The sequence below is a fragment of the Poeciliopsis prolifica genome, unplaced genomic scaffold (genome assembly GCF_027474105.1).
Source record: "Poeciliopsis prolifica strain line A6 unplaced genomic scaffold, Auburn_PproV2 SCAFFOLD002, whole genome shotgun sequence".
NCBI classification, from domain to species: Eukaryota; Metazoa; Chordata; class Actinopteri; order Cyprinodontiformes; family Poeciliidae; genus Poeciliopsis; species Poeciliopsis prolifica.
The window spans coordinates 22,031,993-22,058,598 of record NW_026562377.1 but is presented as its reverse complement, the minus strand read 5'-3'; the positions used below and the strand labels follow the sequence as shown (position 1 = coordinate 22,058,598).

General features: G+C 42.6%; 1 protein-coding gene across 3 annotated transcripts; it reads left to right on the top strand.

Annotated features, from left to right (window-relative positions):
- The first annotated feature begins 1,838 nt into the window (after positions 1–1,838).
- On the top strand, positions 1,839–25,130 carry pdgfra (platelet-derived growth factor receptor, alpha polypeptide). 3 transcript variants are annotated; one of them, XM_055045700.1, is made up of 29 exons: positions 1,839–2,038; positions 4,222–4,297; positions 4,401–4,673; positions 5,227–5,484; positions 6,597–6,736; positions 8,922–9,084; positions 9,496–9,688; positions 10,087–10,202; positions 10,294–10,590; positions 10,673–10,930; positions 11,047–11,171; positions 11,287–11,455; positions 11,556–11,745; positions 11,850–11,965; positions 12,100–12,226; positions 12,334–12,530; positions 13,214–13,308; positions 13,492–13,624; positions 13,893–13,997; positions 15,417–15,527; positions 15,905–16,058; positions 17,766–17,977; positions 18,254–18,363; positions 18,848–18,970; positions 19,061–19,172; positions 20,315–20,414; positions 20,592–20,697; positions 21,378–21,613; positions 22,635–25,130. In XM_055045700.1, the coding sequence occupies exons 2-29, from the start codon at positions 4,240–4,242 to the stop codon at positions 22,780–22,782; spliced, it is 4,425 nt and encodes a 1,474-aa protein (XP_054901675.1). In that variant the 5' UTR covers positions 1,839–2,038; positions 4,222–4,239; the 3' UTR covers positions 22,783–25,130. The 3 variants fall into 3 exon arrangements, with proteins under 3 accessions (XP_054901675.1, XP_054901691.1, XP_054901683.1); XM_055045716.1 differs by having other exon boundaries at positions 1,854–1,939; XM_055045708.1 differs by lacking the exon at positions 1,839–2,038 and adding an exon at positions 2,268–3,217.
- Positions 25,131–26,606: the final 1,476 nt, after the last annotated feature.

Sequence of the window (26,606 nt, the reverse complement as noted above, 5' to 3'; positions counted from 1 at the left end):
CTTCATCACCATCATCATCACCATCAACATCACCACCATCATCATCACACCATCATCATCATCATCATCATCATCATCATCATCATCACCATCATCACACCATCATCATCATCATCATCATCATCATCATCATCTTCTTCTTCTTCTTCATCATCACCTTCATCATCACCTTCATCATCACCATCAACATCACCACCATCATCACCATCATCATCATCATCATCATCATCATCATCATCATCATCACCATCATCATAAGCATTCTCCACAACATTTTGACCAACACTCCCCTCACTCCCCTCAGACAGCTGCACACTTAGAGACAAGATGGTCAGCGTGGCCTTTCTTTTTTTAGAACAGAAGCACAAAATCAAAAGCGCTAATTACAAATTGTCACTGTTAAGAAAAACACACTGAAGGCATGAAACTTGGGTGTTGCAGTTGTTTCAGAACGTTACAATCTTTTTGTCTTTTAGCTGCAGCAGCAGTGTGATTAGGAAGCCGAGGGTCTCTGGAGTGAGATGTGAAATGACCTCGAAGCCCCCTGCTGGACGGCTTGAGACAGGACAGGAGGAAAAAAAGAGAGTGTAAGAGTAAACTTGTTCCCAAGGGGGATGATACTAGGAGCATGTATCCGTAAATCTTACAAGAATACTGTAATTTTCATGGTTAAAAATGAAACCGAAACAAAAATGAACATGAGAGAAGCAAACAAACAAACACAATTAGTGACTGTTTTCCCTTATAATGAACAATTTCGAGAAAACGTACTCAATAAAGACGTTTGTGCCGGTTCACCTGGATGTGACTGGTCAGCAGTGAGAGCCTGAGCTTGCTTTGAGGTAAGCTGGGTCTTCCTTGAGCTCAGATCCTTTGTTTGGAGAACAAGGACACTGTTCTTTCCCCTAACATGTGGAAGTAATTGCGCCATGCGGCTGCATGGAGTGAGGAAGAAGAGGAGGAGGAGGCCCCGGGGCCCTGTCCACACACACACACACACACACACACACACACACACACACACACACACACACACACACACACACACACACACACACACACACACACACACACACACACACCAGTCTGATACCCCCATTCTATGCCAATAGATAGGTGATTCACAGGGGTTCATTATTCATGTCCGTCAGGGAAGCTTTCCACCCCGGGGGGTAGGGGAGTAGGAGGCGCAGGGGGTCAGATTTAAGTAACTAGGTTCCAATCATCAGTTTTCCGTGTCACACAAGAGGAGAGAGAAGGGGACCATTTTGATGGTTTGGGCTCTTTTGATACAAAAAACAAAAAAACAAAAACCTGAATGAACTCAATGAGAGGGGCGAGCAGTTATACGGCGGTGTGTTAGCGCCATCTAGAACCACTTCTGCAGAGTTTCTGTGTGATGCACAGGATCCGCGTCTCTTCGCGACTGCAACAAGAGGCAAGTAGATGAGTTTCTTTATGAGTAACAAAAAAAAAAAAAAAAAAAAAGAAAGGAAAAGAAAGAGAAGAAAAGAAAGAACTGTAAGGGGTCGGCGAACTTACTGACAACAGGAACACTTGTAGACACATTTTAAAACAACAACAACAAAACTTCAGACACGAGGTTTTAAAAGTACGTTTGCGCCACAAGAACTGAATCTGTTCATTATTTGCGTCTTTTCCTAAAGTATCTCACTTTGACAGAAGTGCAGCTCAGAGGGAGGGGAGGGTGAGGGGTGGGGGAGATGTGCCATTTCCTGAGAGTTATTTACTTTGAGCCAGATGATTACTTTTTTTTTTTTTTTTCTCGGGGCAGGGGGGTTGGACTGTAACACTGAATCAGTTACAGGTCGCTGTAGCTGGAGTGCAGTTGCGAAGGAGGCGGCCGTGGATGCGGACAGACGGGGCGCACACAGCGCCGGATCTCTGAGGATTACTGCCGCTGCAAAAAAGAAAAAAGGTGGGGGGAACCTCGCTGCGCCCTTTTTGGAGGGACCAGTTCGCTGTGGATATATACTGACAAGAAAGGAGTGAATTGAGGGGATTAAGAAAAAAAAAGGTAATTGAAAGGTCGATCGCACGTCTGTTTCGTGCCCGACTCTCTCTTGCTTCACATTAACGCAACCTTTCAGAATGCATGCTGTGGGTCACTATATATCCTTCTTTCTGTGCGCGGAATAAAGTCCTTGCAGTTGCTGTTTTACTTTCATTCAGCACTTTGCAAGCTGTGCGAAACTTTTGCACAAGTCATTTGCCTTGTTTTTTTTTTTTTTTGCGCCATATGGTCTCTCTCTACCCTTCCTCCTCCTCCTCCTCCTCACGTCTCCTCGGACGCAGAGCGGCCAAGTGTCGCTCTCCTCCGGATAAAGGCGCTCAGTTTCGGCGTCGCAGCTGGAGGTGTCACCTCGAAGACCGAGGGCTCAATCGCGGGATGCCGCCCGGAGGTTTTAATGGGAAACACGTTGGAATTTGTGCGTAACCCTTTTCCTCACCTACAGAAGGAGGAATTAAAGTGGAATATGATCGCTCGCAGTGGAGAGAAGTAGAGGATTTTTTTTCTTTAAAAAAAAAATGTCTGGATTTGATTTTTTTTCTTTCCTTTTGGAGACACAACGCGTTCTTCTTCTGCTCTCTCCACCCTGCTGTGACACCAAACGGGTCTTTTCCTCGGATCTGACGCGTTTGGACTTAGAAAACAAATTCAACCTTTCGGAAGAGGACTGCATCTGATAGACGCTGGATGGAATACTTTTATTGATCTTTTTTTGTTTGTTTTATTTTTTTTTCTTTTTCTCGCTCCGGGGGTCTGACCTGTTGCACAGTTTGGCAACTTTTTGAGTCGCTTTCTGAGGCAAAGGAGGGGAGCTAATAAAGAGAAGGGGCCCCTGCACGGAGCTCGGCTGACTCTGCGGACTGTTTTTTTTTTCGAGCACAATTTGGATTTAAAAAGTTCTTCACCAAACTGCGACTGAGAAAAAACTTAAAAGAAAAAAGAAAGACAGAAAGAAACGTTTCCTCTGTGAAACCTTTTCAGACAAGGCGCGGGCATAGGGAAAAAAACCCCAAAAGAAAAAAAAAAAAAACGTCAAATCGCATTAGACGCTTGGTCATCGGATTCCCACGCAGACATGTCATTTTGCGCGTTGTGGATGTCCTAATTATAGAGCTGAGGAACCGCGCTGCCGATGGATTATTTAGCCTGTCTCAGCTGAGCCAGAGCGGACAATCGTTGGAAATAGTAAGATGACATGGAGGGTTTTTTTTCCTCTCTTTATTTTTTGTTTATTATTATTTTATTTTTTATTTCTTCTCTCTCCGTCCCCTTCAGCAAATAAGACAAGACGCTGATAAAGATAAAACGGAAAAAAAAACAAGTTCCCAGATTACCATAAAACTGCCTAATTAACGAGGGAGACCTGACATAAATGATGTTTTAATGAAAACAAACAAACAAACAAACAATAAACAACTCTTGTTTTAAAACGTGATCGCCGTGAAGACACTGCTCTGAAGACTGGCACAGAAAACACCGAAATGGAAATAATTGTTCCTTAAGTCTCAGAAATTAAAATAATAATAATAATAATAAATTAACAAGATGTGTTAATTAGCATCTCCTACGTTTGGCACGCCGGCAGTATCTATGCTCGGACTTTTTGCGCTCAGACGGAGTCAGGAAAAAAGTGAAGCTCTTTCAAAAACAAAGCGAACAGTTCTGAGAAGCGACGTGATTAGATTCGCCTCTAAACGTTGGACTGTGTCGCCCTCTGCAGGCCGCGGTGGGGAAGTGCAGTGACCCGAACTCAACATCCTCTCTCTCACACACACACAACTGCTGACTCCTTAAAATGTTGCTGTAAACGAATAGAGAAATAACTATGGCGGCCATTGTTACCATTGTCAACCGGTGTGGCTCCAGAAAATAAAGTTATTCGATATAAATCTTGCAGAAGGACGATATTCTGCAGGTGAAGCCCAGCAGCGTCAGCTGAATTTGCTTGCAATTCAGCAAATTGTGAGCTCTCCCCTCTTTGCTTGGAAATCAAACATATTTAAGTAAATGCACACGTTAGAAAAGCGCAGGCTCATCCTTGGGTGGTCAGAAAATGCAGCGTTTGGGAGATTCACACATGTGGTCTCCCTATATATAGCTCAATGCCATGCTTAGTATCAATGTGCAGAAAAAATGCAAAACAAACAAACATTACTTGATATAATTAGTCCCTCTTCTTGTCTTCACAGGCCTGAGCATCCACAGTCATGGACAGCGTGAGGATGTACCTGATCTGTGGTGTTGCCATTGTGTTGATGCTCTCAGGTAAACATCTACAGGGGACATATGACCTTTAATTCATTTGTTTTGTTTTGTTCACTTTTTAAAATCAAAAACGGCATCTAACATTGAGCAAACTGTCCCACAGTTACACCTGGACTGTCCGCCCCGACCATATGGCCGGCAGGAGACGAGCTGGTGCTGGAGCCCCACTCCATCATCAACATCAGCTGCACGGGCCAATCTGAAGTAGTCTGGGAAGAACCTCTGGCGGACGACGCCGTCGTCACTTCGAACGGCTTCACCTCCGCTCTCCTCGTTTACAACGTGACGGTCGAGCACACCGGCTATTACGGGTGCAGGCATAAAGACAAGGAGGGCGACCAAAACGACCTGGTGGAAATCTACGTCCTTGTCAAAGGTGAGGAGGGAAAAAAAATAAGACCTGAATATGAATGTTCTTGTTCAGGCTGATGGGATAATATCGCTCATCAGGATGGCTATACAAAGCAGGAAGATGGTCATTTTTTGTTTTTTGTTTATCAAATTGGACAATAACAAGAAATGCAAAAAAAAAAAAAAAAAAAAAAAAAAAAACAACCATAAACGTAAAATAGAAGTGATACATTTAAAAAAAAAAAGAAAACTCAGAAGCAAACAAGTGAGGAAACTATTACAAGAAAAAAAAATTACAATATATAAAAAAGAAATGACAGAGCTGCATCGTGGGGAAGCAAAGTGACTCAGTTGAGACCAGCAGAAAAAGTGGGAGAAGTGTGAAGCAGACCTGGAAACAGATGGTGTTATTCCCATCAGCTTGACTGAAACTAAACAAATCAATCAATTTATGATCGAAAAACTTCAGACTAGATCATACATGACTGACCAATTACCATTATTTCTTTTTAAAGTTGGCATAAGGACGACAAACTGTTACTTTACAAAAGGTTACGTTCTTTCTTGTCCATTTCTAGACCCTCAGGTCCTGTTTGTCCCAGAGAGAGCAGAAGACCTGCTCATCCCCTATGAGGATGATTTGATCATCCCATGCCGAGCGACGGCACAGACCCACGATGTGGAACTGATCCGAGTCCCCAGCGGAGAGAAGCTCCACAGGTACTACGACTACAGGCTGGGCTTCATGGGGATCTCCGCTCCTGGCCAGTACAGGTGTGAGGCCACAGTTAACGGCCAGACTTTCCAAAGCGACATCTACACCGTAATGAGATCGGGTAAGTCAGAAATAGTATTTCTTATACATTTGAAGCTGCAACACCACTCGCTTAGATGTAGTTTGTCAGCTATGGACAACATGTTCACTTTTTCTACTTGTTTCACTATGTTCTTGTTGTTTGTCTTTTAATCAAGCCTTCCTCTCCCCCCCTAAAAAAACCCAAACAATCCTCCACAAGCACAGGCCTCTGATAACATCGCAAAAGGGAACTGATCAGAATTAATTTCAATTACGACCACTTGATTTATTTCTTCCGTGCTATTTTGTCCCTCTTGTTGTCACGTTTTTAATCAAATCACTTGAATTAAGAATAACTGCAGCAAAGCATTTGAGCCACATATGAGAATACTTCACGGATTTCAGGAAAATTTGGCAACAAAAACACATTTGGAGAACCATGACACACTGGGGTGGACAGATGTAAGAACCCAGAATCCTCAGCTACCATTTTAAGTCAAATGTTGATAAGCACGTGGTCTGGTTTGTGTGTATCTCTTAAAGATCTTGAGGCAATCTCTGTCGTCGTCGTCACCACCCTGCTGTTAGAGGGTGGGGGTCATCAGATCAAACATGTAAGGTCGAACCTCCTTGCAGCTCCAGTGTAGGTTCCAGTTTAAGTTGGAATCTGTCAGACTGACTCGTTTTCCTTCGCGTTCATTAAAGCCACATCCCGAAACAGGCAAAAAGCAAAATCAGCATTTTTTTTCTTCTCTTCTTAGAAACATATTTCATGGAGATGTATAATTTACCACACAGCTATGGTTTTATTACTTGTGAGAATTTGTTGCACAGTTAAAATACCGCCTCATAGTACTTAAAAAAAAAAAACGATCAGAGGCTGGTTGTTTGGAAACTGTAGTGAAACAACAACGATTAAAGAGCAGCAAGAACTCTCATGTCTGTAGAGGAGCTGGTTTGTGATCTTATTGGATTGAATTTATACACATATATGCACAAGCTCAGCATGTATTTGTGTGTGTGAGAGAGAATGACTGAAACTCATCAGCCATTACGCCATGATAAATGTGGTCACAGTAATCAAGCTGTCACCATCTGGGTTCCTGTGAGATGTCGGTGCTGATAGCCTCTCTGTGGTGGTCCCGGCTGCAGGATCCACGGAGGTGAGCGACTTTAAGGTGGAAGTTAAAGCCAGCGCAGAGACGGTGCGAGTCGGGGAGCCCTTTAACGTCTCCTGTATCGGACCCTTTGGCCCAGCCTTCCACCAGCAGTGGATCCATCTGAAAACACAGGTAAGACGACATTTTGTTCCCCCTTTCTTTACCTCTAATTGGTCTTTTCTGAGCTCTGATCCAGAATCCTATGAGGTCATATTTATCTTTATTTCATACTGTTGAGATGTCAGACTCAGATCTTTGCAATCTAGTCCATCTTTTAGGGGGTTGCAATGTGTTTGTTTTTTAAACGTCATTTTGATTGGGACAATGTCCGTGTAAAACCTCAGTGTCCCAGCTAACCCCAGTGTCAAAGAGCCTGACAGGGAGGTTAAAGGTTCATGATGTATGGCTGAAGGAAAGGAGGCAGCTCAAAGGACGATAAATAACAGGACAGTAAATTCTTTGAACCTGCTGACCGTGAGACCGGTGGGGTGGATGCCGTTTCCACGTGACAGTCGGCCAAACATTAAGAGTCTGAGACAGTTTCACAAACTGAATCTTACAAAAGTGTTCACACCCCATGAACTTCATCCCATTCACTAAAGCTCAATGGCACTTCAGTGATGTATGTGGTGAGATGATATATGATGAAGCAGTTTAATCACGAAGAAAAAGTTACAAATAAAAATCAAAGGTTGTTTTTATTAAACTTTCTGTCCATTTTCTTCAACAAAAACAGCTCAAACTCCTTCAGTGAATGGAGATCTTTCATGAACAGCAAATTTCAAGTCTATGTTTGTTGAGTTAGTTTGCTAAAATGATCATATTAAGTTCATCCACAAGAATAAACATAAATAAATGAAGTTTGACAAATTGCATGCAACAAGTTAACTCAATTGGGCTGCACAGGTGGTAGCACTGTTGCCTTGCAGCAAAAAGGTCCTGGCTTCAATTCCCGACCCGGCGTCCACGTTCTCCCTGTTCATGCATGGGTTCTCTCCGGGTACTCCGGCTTCCTCTCACAGTCCAAAAACATAACATGACTCTCTGGTTAATTGGTCTCTCTAAAATTCACCTTCAGTGCATGTGTGTGTGTGTGTGTGTAAGAGAGAGAACCTGGTTTTCAGTCCCTAGTGGGGACTTATTTCTGTATATACTGTGGGTCTGTGGGGACAAATCCTGGTCCCATCAGGAGCAATGCTGTTTTGGGGTTAGGGATTAGGAATGTGATGCCTGTTGACCCCTGGAGATAGATTTATTTTTTCTATATTGAAGCTTGATTATCTTTGTTGTCAGTGCATTCTAACAAATGCAAGCACTTTGAAACTCCTTTCCAGTGCAGCTGCTGTTATCTAGCAGGCTTGCGCTCCATCCATCTTCCCCGATAAGCTTCCCTGTCCCTGCTGAAGAAAAGCATCCACACATCGCTGGGATGGTGTGTTCAGGGAGGGTGATAGATGGGCAGCAGTGTTGGGGGGAATGTGCAGTGCTAGTTTTCTATGACACAGCATTTTGCATCTCAACCAGAAAGTTACGTTTTGTTCTCATTTGACCACAATTCCACCCTCTGCATGTTTGCTGTGCAGGGCTGTGAAGTAGGTGACTAATAGTTGTCCTGTCATCAGATTTTCCCATTTCTGCACCTCGTACAGTAAATATGCCTCTTTGCTGCTTCTCTGATCAGTTCACATCTTGGTAGGTTTGCAGTTGTGCCGTCTTCTTCCCTTTTTTGGATAATGGATTGAACAGCGCTCTGTGAGAGTTTCAAAGATTGTTTTACAACTCAACCCAGCTTTGAACCTCAGAACTTTCTTCCTGACCTCTACAGTTGGATTCCTTGGTCTTCACGATCTCGTTTCTTTTTCTCTGCTATTCTCTAACAAACCTCTATAACCCTTGCAGTCGCAATGTGGCAAAAGTTGAAGGAGTTTAGGAGTCTGAATACCTTTACGAGCCACTGTACAAGTTGTGTTTGTGCTGCTGCACACTCTTTAAGGTGCTGTATCTTCTGTGAGGGATTCCTTTAAGCCTTTTTCCAGAGATAGTGAGGCAGGGATGCAGGAGGCCTGAGTCCTGGTTCTGGTCTCAGCTGCAATTACAGGCTTTTAAAAGGCTCTGAGATCCTGATTTATCTCCTCTGGCCTCACCAGTGTTTAGCCATCGGCCTTGTGCAGTAACTTTAAAACGGAAAAAAAAAAAACTGCGCAAAGCTTAAGCAGCCAAATTGTGCTATAAATCAAATAATTTTTTATGTGATTACCCATTCTAATTGTGAGCAGCTTCGTAAAACATATTCTACTCCCCCACCTCTTTCTCACAGGCTGTAAATGCGATTCAGACGACGGAAAGACTTCCCGACTGGGTCATCTACACTCTGAGCGTCCCGCGAGCCGCCGCTCAGGACGGCGGCAGCTACGAATGCTCGGTCAGGCATGAAGCCAGTGGAAAAACCAGGGTGAGCAGCGTGGCTGTGTCTGTGTTCGGTAAGTCTCCCTCCACCCCCATCAGAAACATTCACCAAGTATTTTTGAACAGGGCTCCAGCTGGAGTGTAACGCCGCGTGCTCGACGTGATGACTTACAGTCCCTAATAAATATTTGATATCCTCATCATCAGGTGAATTAGCGTGTTTCACACATGTGCGCGTGGCGTGCCTAGATCTGTGTGGAAGTCATTTTCTCTATGCAACATTAAAGCCTGAGCTCTGTTTTTACCATCAGCCAGTGTGTTTTATGGGATGGTTTCAGCAGATGTGTGTCAGGTCCTCGTTTCGCCCTGTCTCATTTTACTCTTCTGCCACCGTATTTTTCATGTTTACTCCATGTCTTTAGAGATTTTTTGTAAATCCATAATCATCATCATTTGCTAATCTTCTTCCTTTATTGTGGTTGAAGAGGGAAACTCCTTTGTCACCCTGGACCACAGAGGGATTATGCAGATGGAGTCTGTTGGCATTCTGGCAGAGACTCAGTACACCGTCTACATCAATGCATACCCGGCTCCGAAAGTGTCATGGATGAAAGACGGCCAAGCGCTGTCGGAGAACTACTACATTTCTTCCAAAACAAGCCACATGGAAGGAAATCGGTGAGAAAAATCTGTGTTTTTCTTGATCAAAATATGCACAAACACAAGTTATGAATGAAATCCTTGAATTATTCTCACATTTTGTCTCCTAAAAACCACAGACTTCAATCTATTTCATTGGGATTTTATGCATTAGACCAGGATTTTTGTAATTGGGGAAGGGATGAGTAGAATGAGGCACTCATCAGAGATTTATTTTGTAAAACAGAAAAAAAAACTAAATCAAAACCAGGCAACCTTCCCTTTCACAACTATGCACTGCATTGTTTTGGTGTTTGTATGTTGATGATTCTGGTTGTATTGTAATAACATGTGAAAAGCTCAAATGTAACAAATAATTCAGATTTGTCAAAGATTCTTGAATGATTGTCTGATCAGCTTCAATGTTCTTCATGCAGGTATCAGAGCATCGTTACGTTCCGGCAGCCAATGGGGAAAGACAGCGGAAATTACACAATCACAGCCATAAGCGGCTCTCGCACCGCTCAGTTCTCATTCATCCTCCAAGTGACAGGTTAAACAAACAGATTGGAAAAATAAATACGAGCCAGATGGATAAGTGGGTCATAAATTATGACCGAAATTCTTAACGTGTCCCGTTTCAGGTTCCGGCAGACTTAACATCAGACCATCCTTCCCCCCTATTCTGCTGCCGGACGAGGATGAGATTGTCGTCCCTCTCCACGAGCCGTTCACGCTGACGTGTCGCGGCGGTGCGAAGCTGATGTGGGAAACACCGTACGACATGCTGGAGCAATCGCAGGAGGATGACAGTGGCCTTTTTGTCACCACCATCGCTGTTGAGGAAGCCACAGCGATGCACACAGGTTATTACGTTTGCCTCTACAACGACCACAATGCAGAGGAAACCAAGACCAGCAGTATTTACGTCTATGTATCAGGTATGGAGTGTAGATTTGCTTATGGGTCTTTGGTATTTGACATTTTCCTTTGGCTTAATAGATGTATTATACCCCAACACAGATCCAGACTCTCTGTTCGTGCCAAATTTCATTAACCACGTGCCGGCTGACCAAAATGAGATCGAGATTCCCTGCAGGGTGTCTGATCCTAGAGCTATTGTGACACTGGTGAATGTTGACACCAACCAAACCGTACCTAGTGATTATGACAGTAAAAAGGGTGCTTTGGGAATATTTCCTACTGGAACTTATGTCTGCAAGGGTCTGATCAATGGAGAGGAGCACACCAGTGAGCAATACATCGTCCATGATTCCATAGGTGCGTGTTTTTGAGATTTGCGAATCATACCTATTTTAACTGAACTGTGAATCAAATGCTCAGTGGCTCTCTGATACCTCACAAGGCTTTTACTGGTATCAATTGCTCCATTTCAGATGTCTTGCACGTCGAGCTGTCTGCCAAAAGAACTGCTTTGCTGGTTGGAGACACAATAATTGTCAACTGTTTGGCTAAAGGACCTTATTTACTGGAAGACAACTGGAAATACCCTGGCAAACCGGTGAGGTTACAAGGCAATCTGTGAAGTCCAATGAGTTTTCCAATCTTTATTATGTGTTTAAGCTGTAAGATAGGACTGACATAAAGGTATATGGTGATCCTCTTTGGTCTGACAGGCTAATCGGGGTACCAAAACTGTATGGGAAAATAAGAACGAAGGCCAGATCCTGTACACCTTGACAATCCCACAAGCCTCAACCAAAGACAGCGGCATCTACTCCTGTTCCATTACCACTGTGGCATCTAGAGACACAGAGACAAAGGAAATAGCAATTCAAGTGTTTGGTATGAGTCTTTAATCTTTAATTGCAGTGAATATTTTGTTGCAGTATTTCTTCAGGTCATTTTTTGAAATCGTTATGAGCATTGACCACTTTTCCAACAGCCGGTGAGTTTTTGTCAATCAAGCCGGAGTTTCGGGACCATGAATCTGCTGAGCTGGATGACGTCCGGGAGTTCATTGCCACAATTTCCTCCTTTCCTGATGCCCATGTTACTTGGCTCAAGGACGGTGTCCCGCTCAGCGACCTGACCGCTGAGATCTCCACCAGTTTGAAGCAGACCAGTGAGACCAGGTTAGTCTCTATCACTATTCCTCTGAAGGCAAATGAAGAGCCACCACAAATTGTCTAGTGCTATTTTTGATGAGTTCACATTCTGTTGCTCTTATTTTACACAGCTACAGAAGCATTCTCACCCTGATCCGGGTCAGGGAGGAGGACAGTGGGAACTACACCCTGCGGGTGGAGAACGGAAACCAGAGCCATGAAGTCAGCTTAAACCTGGTGGTTAAAGGTCAGGAGGAAGACTTCATCTTATCAAATCAATAGGAAATTGATGATACCAATTGACAATACCAACAGTAGGCAGCCACTGTGAAGGCCTGCCTTCTGTGATTGACACAAACCTTGTACTGCTCAACGTTACAGTGCCTGCAGTCATTGTGGACCTCATGGACATCCACCATGGTTCCACCACAGGACAGTCTGCAGTCTGCATTACCAGGGGGCAACCTACTCCTGTTGTGGAGTGGTTCATATGCAAGAACATCAAACAGTAAGATCCACTATTTACTCTAAAAATGACTACATATTTGTCTTAAAAAAAAAGTTCAATAGCCATAACCATTTCAATTTATATATTCTTATCTTACTCCCTTCAAGATGCGCCAATGACTCGTCTTTTTGGGCGCCTCTACCCACCAACTCCACAGAGATCACGACGGAGTCCCACTTCGATGAGGAGAGCAACCTGGAGAGCCAGGTCATGTTTGGCCATCTGAAAAGCACTCTGGCTGTGCGATGCCTTGCCAAGAATGGAATAGGAGCTGACAGCAGGGAGATCAAATTGGTGTCCAATGGTAAGAACGCACCTACCAGTCAGCTGCTTGACTTTAATCTGACTTTAATGTTCTTTGGAGTTTCAATGGGCCTTCTAATGAACTTAAACCTGGAAGAATACATTTCCAGCTACTGTGAGAAAGACCTGTGTCTTTTCTCACAGGTCTGTGAGTTATCATGTGGTGCAACACCCTTTAGGAGCTAGTTGTCAACATGTCTTGTGGTTTGAAACTGCATTGTAAAGGAAAATTTCTATTGCAACACACATGATGTATTTGGTAACACTTTATTTGACAGGTTGTGAATAAGACTGCCATGAATGTGAGTAAGCCTTCATGAATATTTGTGACTGTTGTCAAAAAGTGTCATTCAGTAAATTGTGACACTTTTAATACAAAGTTGACATTATTCAACATATCTTTGTTATGACAACTTGACATTAACTAAGAAATGATGAGCTGACAAATTTGTTATAAAAGCATTGATGATTAAACTCTAGAGATTCTGTAGCTTTATGTTATTAAAGCTAAAGTCTAATCTGTAATACTAATGTTCATGACTGGTGTCATGTCATGTTTAAGACGGTGTAATGACCGTCTTATTCACAACCCATCAAATGAAGTGCTACTTCATACCAACCGCACAGGTGATGACGAGTGTTCAGAATGTAACATATGCCATCCTTGGCTTTCCCTACAAACAGGCCCTCACCCTGAGCTGACGGTAGCTGCTGCTGTGCTGGTCCTCCTGGTCATTGTCATCATCTCACTCATTGTCTTGGTTGTTATCTGGAAGCAGGTACTGTTGACATCATACTGCACAGTTTCACGCCATTCTGTCGCTCATTTCCATATTTCAAGCATTCATGTGGGGTTACGAATCAGACCAAGAGACACTAGATTTAAATATAGCGCATTTGGTTTTTCTGCTCTGCTCGTGGAAATGGAGAAGCCATGAATTTATGCATCCTCTGCCTTCCAGAAGCCACGGTACGAGATCCGCTGGAGGGTCATAGAGTCTGTGAGTCCAGACGGTCACGAGTACATCTATGTGGATCCAATGCAGCTTCCCTATGACTCCAGATGGGAGTTTCCTCGAGATAGACTTGTGCTTGGTGAGCTAAATGTCTTTATGATGTTCTGGAACCCTATAAGTTCCCCTCCTCGTGGAGATGTTGCAACTCGTGAATCTCACTCTGCCTTTGAAATAAGGCCTGTGATAAGATAGCTCAGAATGAGAGGTTTTCTGACAGCTACAATTCAGTTTATTCCATAGATCAAGGGGAAATGCAGCCACTGCAAGAGTCACAGATGATAAAGCAGATCGTCTGTGTCTCGTTTCGGCCTGGATGACTGACCCATGTGCCTTCCTGTAATCCTCAGGCCGGATCCTGGGCTCTGGAGCCTTCGGGAAGGTGGTTGAGGGCACTGCCTACGGACTCAGCCGCTCTCAGCCTGTTATGAAGGTGGCAGTGAAGATGCTGAAACGTAAGTCTAAAAGAAATTTTAATCTAAAAGACTGCTAACCTGTGCCACTAGAAGCCACTGTTTAGTCTCTGATTGCATAAGCTAGTTGACCAGTTCGGTCTTTTTGCCTGCTTCTTTGAGTAAATTATGGGTTTTCAGCCGATGAGGTGAAGCATTTTTACAAAGTCAGCGTAAGTATTGCTGACTGCAAATTAAGCAGTTTAAATGCTGTTGTTTGAGCCATTGGTGATAAACATGACCTGCAAATAGCTTCATTGGCTTTGTTCTCACAAGGCTGTGGTGAAAGGGTGTGCTTGTAAAAGCGTGAACTACTAATAGTGTCTTAACTTTACGCAACATTGTGCTCTGCGTTTTCTAAACTGGTAAAGTGAAATGTTCCCAAGTTGAACATTTAACTTTTTTAAACATTTCTGCGGTTCTTTCTTCTAGTTTTGTTTGATTTAAATGGGACAAAAACTCCAGTTTACTATAGAATGTAATTTGCAAAAGGCTTCACTCATACATAGCCTTTTACCCATAAATCCAGTATGTTCATTTGACCTCAGTGGTCACATAGGGTACAGAGTATACTTGCTTATAATTTAGCCTTGGTCTTACCACGCCAAACAATTTTACTGGGACTATATGTGATAAACAGCAAAAGACAAAGCAGTATATTTACTAAAAATGGAAGGTGAAGCATGGTTTTCAAAACCTTTCTGGTTACCATTCTGCTCTACTTGGTATTGATCTCACACATAAAATCTCAACAATAAAACTTGGGTTTGTGGAAAAGGTTTAACTGGTGTGACCACTTTTGCAAGACAATGTGAAAAGGACCTGTTGACAGCCTGGATGCCTTTCATTTACTGAAGGTGATGTTGATTTTTTTAATAAAGAGTTATTGTTTACGATTTTGTGTTTTCATATAAATAGATCAAAGCAAATATTTACTGTGATGCACTGAAGATTTTACAAAAGTTTCACAGCTCTTTGCTTTTTATTTGAACAAAAAACACCTGCAAGTTCTCAAGTTTTCTATTAATCTTGCACCAAAATTCTTGTCAATACGTTTCTAGTTGCTATGATCATTCAGAAAACACTTTATTTATTGACAGTATAACCGTCAGCAGCACCAATTTGTCAAATTAAACCAATGCCATTCTGTTATATTAGTTAAAATTCTTCTTTTGAAACGGTGATATGTTTGCATTTTACTATTGTCTGCACTGTTCCAACAACAAATGACTGAAATGATGTCAATATAGCAACACCCTCAATAACAGATTGAGTGGGCACAGCAAGAATCTCCCAAGCAAACCAAGATAAGAGTTGGGAAATTATCCGGATCAAAGAAATAGGTGGTGCGTGATTTTATGACTCATCTGTGCACCGACTGTGCAGTCGTCTGATAGTCATGGCTGCTGCACTTTCTTCCAGCCACGGCTCGCTCCAGTGAGAAGCAGGCTCTGATGTCGGAGCTGAAGATCATGACTCACCTCGGACCTCATCTCAACATCGTAAACCTCCTGGGAGCGTGCACCAAGTCAGGTGATAAAAGCACACGCAAAAACAGCAGACCCAGACAAACATGTTCGCTCTAAGGCAAAGACGGGCTGTATAGTCGTATGTCACTGCCATTGTCGCTTCTTTCATGTGATTCAGTCACCGCTTTACGCAGACAGGCACAATTATCGCCTCGTTCACACACAGGGACACACACTTGCATTAGATTGTAGAAGACATTTACGGCTCTCTAGAGCCGCAGCAGACTGACAGCTTCTGGTGGGCGTACTATTTTAATAGGCCTTTTATGGGAAAGTAGAGGCTTGCTCTCCTGGCTGAGCTTTTAGCCTTTATGAGGCTCTGATAAGATTAGCCTGCAGACTGACGCCGGTGCCCGCCTTTATCTTCCGTGTTGTTCCCAGGCCCTATCTACATTATCACCGAGTACTGCTTCCACGGCGACCTGGTCAACTATCTGCACAAGAACAGGGAGAGCTTCCTCAGCCTGAGTCCAGAGAAAAACAAGAAGGAGCTGGACATCTTCGGGATCAATCCTGCGGACGAGAACAGCAGGAGGTACGACGGCCTGAGCAGTCCAGTGAGCTGGACTTCTTCTCTCAAATGATCTTGTTTTAATCCGAGACGAAAACAACATTTAAAATTTTTAGTTGCAAAAATTTATGTGGGGAGAAGACGCAAAACCACGTGAAAATGTTCCAAATGGTAACTCAGCGTTGGAGGATACTGTCCGGCATTTTCCCCTAATCAGATCAATGCTTCGAGTGGTTTCTTGTTTCAGCCTATGATGTCATTGCTGCTCAGCTACCTGTTAATTGTATCTGCACAAACGTTCAGTGAAACATCAGCCTGTCCTCCCCTTTTTAAGGGGTGTCTTGTGCTGATGGATGTCTCAAAGTGGCCGCACCTCGAAACACCCATAAGATGATTTAATCCTGGCTACTGCATTCGCCTCAGGCTCCAACCTCAGCCCAAAGAACAGGAGAACTAGCAGATGCTAGTTATCGCTCGCAGCATCTGTTAGTTCTTTTAGTTCAAAGCTATTCCTTAAACTTTTCCAAATTTATGTCACAGCACAACCACAAACGTCAATATATTTTGTCAGAATTTTAAGCGAATAAGAAACGCAAAGAACAGAACAACTGTGAAGAGGAAGAAAAACAATTTTTTTTCACAATCAACAATATGAAAGTGTGTCTTCCAGTGACATTTGTGTGCCAAATCCTCAACTCCGACTCTCCTCAATAAAATCCAATACAACTAGTTGCCTTCAGAAGACCACAAATTGGTCACTTGTGCGATAATTAATTTTTTATCGCACAAGTGATAAAACATTAATGAAGAAACATAAATGAAGAAACTGCGATAAAAAGCAAAGAAACACAGCAGACAGGTCTGTGATAAAGTTTCGAAGAGATCTGAAACACGGTTCGGCGAGCCTCACTGTCCAATCCCGCATCGTAAAATGGAAAGATTTCTGTGCGACTACCAGGATGTGGTCATCCACCATGAACACCATTCATCAGAAAAGCAACAGAGAACCTCCCAGGAGCTAGAAACATATTCTCATGTGTTGGTTGTGCCTTCCAAACATCTTTTTTTTTTTTTTAGAAATAAGGAAAGTGTTAACCCATAAGGAATAAGAACTCCTGTTTTCAGCCATGTAGGGCTTTTGGTTAAAACAAGCATGTTGTTTTACTTCATTAGTCAAGTGAAATAGCAAAACTTTTTGACTACATGGAAAAGAGCTGGCATTAAAATAACCAATGACCACACCTTGAAATTCGGAGATGACTTAATCGCGCTAAGCAGGGACAGGAAAGCTGAAAAGAGTCGAAGGGAGACAAATCACGGCAGAAAGCATGTCGGAGGAGGCTGCAAAAGACGTGACGCTGCGGTGGAGGTTCGCCTTCCAGCAGGAAGACATGCAGAGAACATGGAATCACAGCTACAACCTGAAGGCTTAGATTGAAACTATTTTATTTGTTAAAATGGTCCAGTTGTAAAACAAGCAAAGCATTTCTGAAAACAAACCAATGTTTCACAGATGCTCTCCACCCAGTCTGAAGTTTTTAGCAAAGATTAATGGGCAAAAAATTCTTCCACGCAAAACATTTTGGTGTAATTTACTGCACGAAATTCAGCTTTAACATAATAAACGGTAAAAACAAAAAAGATCCAGCAGTGTGACATTTTTCTGTTACAGAAATCCACATCCTCTCAGTTCGCTGCCATCAACTCTTCCTCTCTCATCTTTGCTCCCAGTTACGTGATCCTGTCCTTTGAGTGTAAAGGAGACTACATGGACATGAAGCAGGCGGACAACACCCAGTACGTGCCCATGCTGGAGATGAGCACGACCAAGTACTTGACACAGGATCGGGACAACACCCCTCCCCATGCGGGAGATGAGCACGCCTCTTACTCTCTCCAGGGATCTAACTACGACCACCCTCCTTCACAGAAAGACTCAGGCGGTGTGTACACAGCTCTTCTCAGGTCCTCAGAGTCACTGGCTCACGCTCGCTGGGCCTCGGTGTTGTGTTTGAGTCATTGTTGGTTAAACGGGGTACACCCTCGTCAGAATTTAGGCCTGGCAGTGGCCTGTAATTACCCGGAGAAGATAATTGTAGCGCACACATAATAATGCCCAGTTTCAGGCTGCCATTAAAAGCCAGGTCTAAGAAAAGTTGGCTATATTTACGACTGAACATTCACTCACGGGTACCCTGATGGTGTGTTTTCCCCACCAGAATCCGACAACCTGCTGTCAGACGACACGAGCGAAGGCCTCACGACCACCGACCTGCTCAGCTTTACCTACCAGGTGGCCAAAGGGATGGAGTTTCTCGCGTCCAAAAATGTACGTTTGAAGAAAGCCGGTGCTCTGATTCCCGAGGCTATAAACGGAGTTTTGCAGATTTTGTTTTATGCTCCGTAAGGCGAAGTTGCCCAGGGAGGGGTCGGGGACCAGGGGAAAGCAGCGGGCGTATGATAAGCGGCTCCATAAAGGTTGCCGAAGCCGCTCAGGAGAGAGGCCGGGCGCCGAATATAGCAGGAGCGAAGTGAGAGCTAGAATTACCAGGCCGAGACGCGCTGCAGCCAGAAAGTATTTCTCCGACTTCATAGTTATTATCTCTAAATATCCCAGCGGTCATGGCCGTCTCTACCAACCAGCCTGTTTACGCGACGTTTATGCTTCATAAAGCAAAATGAAACAGTATTAAAAATGACCTTGGCTGAAAATGCGACACAGGAATAGTCTGTGGCTGGGGGAGCAGAATGTGCTGGAGCAAACGGATGACAGCAACTCCTTCATGCTGCTCATCAGCTTCTGTTTGTGACAGTGTGTGCATCGGGACCTTGCAGCCAGGAACGTCCTTCTCTCTCAAGGCAAGATTGTTAAGATCTGTGACTTTGGGCTGGCCAGAGACATCATGCATGACAACAACTACGTCTCCAAAGGAAGCGTGAGTGTCTGCTCAGTCATGAACTTCTAGCTAAGGTCCTGCAGCGCTTTAATGATATCTGTTCTTTTCATGACCTCTCTTCTCTAATAGACCTTTCTGCCAGTGAAGTGGATGGCCCCGGAAAGTATTTTTGACAACCTGTACACCAGCCTTAGCGATGTCTGGTCATATGGCATCCTCCTCTGGGAAATATTCACTCTAGGTTGGTTTTTAAAACGACTTCAGTTCATAAATTCATGCAATGATTAATGAAAGTTGTTGTAGTGATGAGTAGGAGAAGGGGCTTCCGTGTGGTTCATATTGACCGTTCTGAAATGTCGTGAAAATGGAATAGGAAGTTGAGATGATGTGGCGAGAAATAATACAGCAGTAAACACTGTTACTCACTTTTCCGATGCTTATTCCATGTGTTCGTGTTTCACACAGAGAGATTGTTGGTGGTGCAAAACCTGCACCATCAGTAAAAGCTGACAAATGTTTTCCATTAAACGTTTGTCAGCTTCTGTGTAAAAACTGCACAGTGAAAACTCAATGACAGCTGAAAAGCTAGCAAAAAAAAAATTTATTTGCATAAGCCGCCATGATGAATTTGAGTTTATAGCAGTGTTTGGCCCTCTGAGATTAGCTGTTAGCTTCAGTTCAGACCAACCGATGTGGATTCGCAAGAGTCACTAAGTGAGTTAGCTACTGCATGTAATAAAACAGTTCATGATATATTAACATAACCTACTTAAAAAAATTAATTAACAAAGAGCTTTTTGTTGTAGAAATACTGTCATTTTTTATTTGCACAGATGTTTAAAGTATTCTCTACATTTATTGGCACCTGCAAAAAAACAAAACGAGAAAAACATTTACAGGCTTTGTTTTAAGAAAACTTGCACCTGTAATTCAATTACATTAAGTCAGCTAGGAAAAGATTGTGTGTTAGAAAATGAATACTTCAGTGGCCCATATTACTTCTATAAAATTTTTATGCATTAAATGCTTTTGAATATGTACATTTTGTATCCATTTTTTATGGTTTGCTAATCAGACAAGTTATTGCAAAACAAGCTGCTCAAGGGTCCTCTTGTGCTCAGCTAACAGTAAATTATCACTGTTTTCCTCGGATATAAATCCAATATGACAAAGAGTGAAACGTCCGGTTCCTCCTCAAATATTCTATTTCAGAGAATATTTTTGCTTTAGATTATGCTACTGCGGTTAAAGAGGAATTATTTTAAGGTTTATTTAAGGCGCTACATATCGATCAAAGTTTTGCCATGTGCAATAGAGTGAGAATAAGCTACTTGATGACAGCAGCTGGCTCTCAGTCATAAATAACTGTCTCTTTGTGTGAAGGTGGCACTCCGTACCCCGGGATGGTGGTGGACTCCAGCTTCTACAACAAAATCAAGAGCGGATACAGGATGTCAAAACCTGAGCACGCTCCGCAAGACGTGTACGTGACCTCATGTTGTAGGCATGTCGCATCTGTCAAAAACCTCCCTGACGTCACGCCAAACGATGTCATTTCTGAGAGCTCTAATGTGCCGACGATTGACATTCACCACGGTGAAATTACAATGCTTGGGTTGCGCCGTCCTTTTTCAGCAACGTTGTGCGCACCTTTTTTCAGGTACGAGATGATGATAAGGTGCTGGAACACAGAGCCGGAAAAGAGGCCTTCCTTCATGGGTCTGAGTGAAAATGTGGCGTCTTTGCTGCCCTCCAGCTACAAGAGGGTGAGCGTTCCCATCTCCTCCCGTCTCTGTATGTTTTACCACCACTCATTACTGACCGATACGTTCCGCCTCCCGTCTTAGTTGCCTTCATTCTTGGGTCGCTTTACTGGTCTTGTCGCCAACTATTTGCAGATTAAAATACAGGTCCAGAGTCCTTTCTCCCCTCCCCCTGTTAAAGCTGCTGGGTCCACTTCCTCTGTGAGAACACTGGGAGGGTTCCTGGAGGCTCTCTCCCTCCATCTGTGTAAAAGTGATTGGAGCCTTAATGCTGCAGCTGGATGGTCGTAGTGGCTGACCTCAGTCTGGGTAATGACACAGCCTCAGTTCTCGCCTCCACCACCCAGCCTTAATTAGACTTCCACAGCACATATTGTGCGTCAGAACAGCTTTGCCCCTGTCCTACTCCCAGTTTTAATGGCTGGCAGCTCAGGAGCAGCCAGTCTTTTTGCACGTTTGGTTTGGCGGGCATGTTTGTGATTTCCAGCCTGGGTCACACCATTCAGCTGATGACAAAATCCTCACACAACAATCCTTCTCTAACGGGAGACGTATTTTCTGTTGACGTGTGCACTCCCCAATGACCGTGCTCCCACCGCCTTTATTCTTCGCATAACAAGACATTTAACAAGTGTCTTATTTTGGATCAACTTCTGAAATCCACATGCTGTTTTCTTCCGCAGCACTATGAGAAGGTGAACCACGACTTTCTGAAGAGCGACCATCCCGCCGTTACCCGAGTCTGCATCGAGACAGACGCCGACTATGTCGACATTCCCTACAAGAACCAGGGCAAGCTAAAGGACAGGGAAAGCGGCTTCGACGAGCAGCGGCTGAGCTCCGACAGCGGCTACATCATCCCACTCCCTGACCTGGACCCTATATCTGATGATGACTACGGAAAGAGGAACAGACACAGGTATGCAGAGTCATTATTATGTTCAACAACAGGCAGTATGGCATCCCATAAACATATTTTTTGTGGAAAAGCAGCCAAAGGACAGGTATCGTTTTTAAAAAGGCCAACCAAAACATGGAAAAGGTTTGAATGAACTGAACGTTGTTGGATTGAGAAAACCTCTGACCAATGATGGTAGCTTGTCTCCATTGACCACTTAATTATGCAATTTGACGTTTTGAAAATAAATTTGCTTGTCAGAAACAGGCTAATTTCCCAAAAGAAAACACACACAAAAGAACTTGTTTTTCAGTGAGAAGTTGGCAAACAAAGATCAGGTGGTTTCTTGGCCTTCTTGTAAATTGTTTATTTCGCAAAGCCACGATGAAAAGATGTTTTTAGCATCACACAAGTCACATGATCAACTACCGGACGTTGCCAGAGGCGCAAACCACGAAGAAGACGACGACAGGAAGTAGTTGGAGGATGATGGTGCTCCATGTTTTTTAAGGATTTATCATGTAAACTTATGCACATGCGATTTTAATTCTGTATCTTATTTAATGGATACAACACAATTGCAAAACTGTGTTATCTGGAATATCAACACAGTTTTGGGCACATTTGTAATGGAAACACAGCTGATGCTACCTGCAACTTGACAGTATTTTGGAAATTGATTGGGAAAATATCCCACGTTTGGACAACACCACCAAGACACAGAGAGTCAGCTGTAGATGACACGTCAAACCACAATAGCACTGCGATTTTATCACGTCATCGAATGACTTATGTGTGCTTTTGACCATCAGCTTCCATCTGATAGTAAAGAGTCCTGTGAAAGTCTACACCTTAATCCAATTATCACTAAATTATTTTCAATAATCGGTTAAAAGATTTACAGAGGCTTCACATCTAATCTGAGCTTGACGCATGTCAGAAAGAAGAGTGGGGCAAAATTCTATCACTTTAAATAAAAATAGTTTTGTCGTAGCTCCGTGACAAAAACTAACAACGATGTGTTATCCTCTCCCCCATGTAGCTCTCAAACGTCTGAGGAGAGCGCCATTGAGACTGGCTCAAGTAGCTCCACCTACGCTAAGCGCGAGGGCGAGACCCTGGAGGACATCACGCTGTTGGACGAGATGTGTCTGGACTGTAGCGACCTGGTCGAGGACAGCTTTCTGTGACAGCTGCCCAGCCTCAGCAGGAGTGGCACGGGGCAGAGCTGCAAGGACAATGGGACACTAGAGTGGGACCTGTAAATCAGCCAAAGACTCTGGCCATGACACTCCTCCTACAAGGACAGAGCAAAACCACTTTGCAGTCTCGGTGAGTCCGAGGTGACGTAAGGTACGCCCATCCCTTCCCCGTGGACGACAACTCTTTTATTTGGCAATGGAGATGGGAATGAGCAATAAAGAAAGAGTGACTGAAACAATGGATTCCAAGAGGGAGCAAGTGTTGGTGTTGGACCTATCCGGATCAAACAAATCAAAAAAAAAAAGAAAGGAAAAAACATCTTCCATTTGAAAAGCTTTATTGTTTTGGGCATTCTTTTACCTGCAGTATAAGCAAGAAGGAACAAATCGAACGTGTTGGTCAGAAACTTTGCATAACTCCTACAACATACCACTACAAATGCACTATTGTTACTATATGACTCCAATACCAGGAACTGTATTACGAGGAAGTAGGAACTGTTACAAGGGAAGCACCTGATGCTGGCACAATCAGTCGCAATACTTTGAGATAAAGCACAACATTTGGACTGAGTGCGTCTTTTTTTCCCTCTCTCTCTCTGTGACTATATAATGTTCTCAAATAGCAAAGTATGTGCAGTAGTTAAAATTTATTTTTTTACGTCATCAGTATAAGAACATGTATTGTTGTGAAACCAATAGTTAGTAACAGATCGTAGCTGTCTGAGTGGGTGCGAGAAGAGCTTCTGAGTTGCATTGGTCTTTGCGTAGCCTCTCCGTTTTTGTCCCAAACACACAAACACACACAAAAAAAAGATCTTCAGCTTTATTCTAGATGAAGACCTAGCTCATATTTGACATGTGGGCCTGTTTCTTGTTTGTTTTCGTTTTTCCAAATGAAGTGTGATTGTAATGTAAATAGCTCCAGAGTTGTTTTATAAGAGAGAATTACTGAGGGTAATACTCAAGTTTTGTATGCGAGTACAAAAAAAATAAGCTTCTTCCTTCGTATCTGCTACTTTGTAGACACTGTTTTTAAGAAATACATCTGCTAGGTCTAGAGAACACCATGGGGACATCTCAATGAAATATGTGGATTGGAATAAATCATGGGCTGGTTTGAGATTCCGGGGTATCCATCCATCCATCCATTCATCTTCTAGCACCCTTGTCCCTTGGTAAACCGTGAGGGGTGCTGCTGTCTATGTCCAGCTAGATTCCAGGATACTTGCACAAAATTTCTCAATTGAAACATATAACATGTTCCAATTGGATTTGTTTAAAATAAATCATATCGCTTCAAAAATGTAATTGCGTATTTGATGATTGAAGTTATAATATTTGTTATCTAAAACATTTTTTTGTCAATTTGATGCATAGACTTAAGCAAAAAAATAAAAATCTCAATAATCATGACAAATTTAATTGTGGCTTTCCAGGATTTATTGCAGAGAACAGCATTTTCTTCTTTTTTTTCTGTTATAGCGCAAGACCAGTTTAAATATTTAAGCTGTGAACACAGTGAAATACTTTTAAAGGTGCAGAAAAGCGAACTACCTTTCCTTCAGCCTGCTGACTGGCAGTGTGCAGCAGCAGATGGGAGACATTAGTTAGTGCTCCACAGCTGAAGAACACTTTGACAGCATCATTGGAAGAAGGACTTCAAGTTGAAGGAATTGTATGATGGGAAATTTTAGCCTTTGACATTGATGCCGGCCCATGCTTTGTTGGAAGACGGCTTGACAAACAGCAAGCGAGACTTTTTTAAAGAGATGGATTGAAGTCCAAGCAGAAGGCTTTTAGCATCTACATCCCAGGGAGCTATAAAATGAAATGAATCAAAGCCAAGGTAGTATTTAATCAAACATAATACCTGCCAAAGACCTTTTATTGTGTCGTGCTTCAACTGTCTTTGCCATTTTGACCTCCAGTAGCTTCTAGCTAGCTCTAATGAGACATTACTATTGAATTCAACATACTGTGGTACATCTGTTACATGTGTTACCCCACCGCCGTCTTCTCGCTTTACTGTACCTCTGCCTCACCCCATTGACTGTGATACAAACTACAATCATTGTTGCACTTTGCTATTTTTGTCCCATGTGTCTAATGTGTTGCAGATGAATACGCAAGCCTAACCTAAAATACTGTATTCTTCCTTTGCCTCAGCTGTATAAAGCAGTGTGGATGCTAGTGTCTGTGAGTGATGTGTTGATGATGGTACTCTCTCTGTAGTCGAAGATAATCACACCCAGTATGACCTTTTAATATTGTTTCATTATTTGACATCATGTACATTCAGATGATTTATATTTCAATAAATGATTTATAATGTAAACAAATGCCTGGCTCCATTTGTCTCTGTTGTTAATACGTCCGATACGGGAAAATGAAAAATGAGGCGTTCCGGAAACAGATATAAACGGATGGTCTATGGGTTATTCTCAAAGACATTCTATGCTAGAAAAATGGGAATGCATTGGGAAGACGAATGAGGCTCCTTTTTATGCGGGAGTTTCATATTTTGAACACCAATGCTACATAAATTATGGAATTGAGCAGAAACAGATAAGCTATTATCTATTAATATGTTTTCTTAAAATATTAAACACTAACACATACTGTATGAGAGACACAAACTGTTTGTACTTAGGAGAATTTATCAAAGCAATCCATAATCAGTTGAACATGTTGGCCTGAATAAGTTGTAATTTTCATATTAACTTAAAAATGGTTGTCTGTGAGTCAAAACCTATAATCACTTCCAAAAATGTACATCTTTTGTTAGATTTTTCACCTATGGAGGTCGCCATTTTGTTACCTGCTTATGGGTTTATGACGTGGTTTTCTCTGTTCAACACAGTAAGGTTAATTTTACATTCTTATCATAGTGTTTGTTGGTGTAATTTCAGACAATGCCACACCGTGTCGCTGTTGGCTGTGATTTAAAAAAGAAAAAGAAATGGACAGCTAGGTGAGACTGCATCTCTTCCCACATAAAAAAAGAAGAGAGCCCAACACAACATCAGAGGGATCTATTTGTACTTTCAATATTTCTCTCCAGAAGACTCTGAGTCTTTGACATTGATGCCGGCCCATGCTTTGGGCCGGCATCAAAGCATGGCTTATAGTTTTGCTTATACAAGCAAAACTAATGAAGGATCTAACAGGTGGCTGTTACCTTCACAAGCTGAAACCAAATGATTATGCGCGCAACTTTAAAATGTTCCATTAAATTGATCATATTTAGATGGCATTCATGTCACTGAATATAGTTTGCAAACTTCTGACTGGGATTTTACCTTATACCTTTTCTATGAAATCTCAATTTGTTTAATTGTAACTCATATTTTATAAGCGCACCATGTTTATTTCAAATGAATGCAATTTAAGCACAAAATACAAGTTTCAGACAAATGTAATGAGATATTTGTCCTATAAAAACACTATCATTTTTTTTTATCTACAAATTTATCAAAACATAAAAGGAGAAATTTTTCCAACATAGCAAAACAGCATTTATGTGGAATAAGTTTGTTCCCCTCGTCTCTCCAGTGAATGGCAGCAGAGAAAAATAGCTTTTTATCTGCACGTTAAGGTTGCCTGTGCAACAAACTTCAACACAAATATTCCCATTCTTTCGCTGCCATTAGCTTTGTGGAGTAAACTCCTCATCTGTGGAAATTTGAACGTTTCAAATGCATTTTTCAGACCCCCCCCAAAAAAGATCTTGTTATTACGTCATACCTCCACTAGAGGGAGACAGTACACAGATAATGCTCACTGAGGGGTTTGGCGAGAAAGGGGATGTT

Bases quoted from the DNA above. Each gene is read 5' to 3' on its own strand.
- pdgfra (XM_055045700.1), top strand. From the start codon at position 4,240: ATGGACAGCGTGAGGATGTACCTGATCTGTGGTGTTGCCATTGTGTTG. The intron at 10,203-10,293 runs GTTAAACAAACA...GTCCCGTTTCAG, and splicing joins ATTCATCCTCCAAGTGACAG to GTTCCGGCAGACTTAACATC. The intron at 11,456-11,555 runs GTATGAGTCTTT...CTTTTCCAACAG, and splicing joins AATAGCAATTCAAGTGTTTG to CCGGTGAGTTTTTGTCAATC.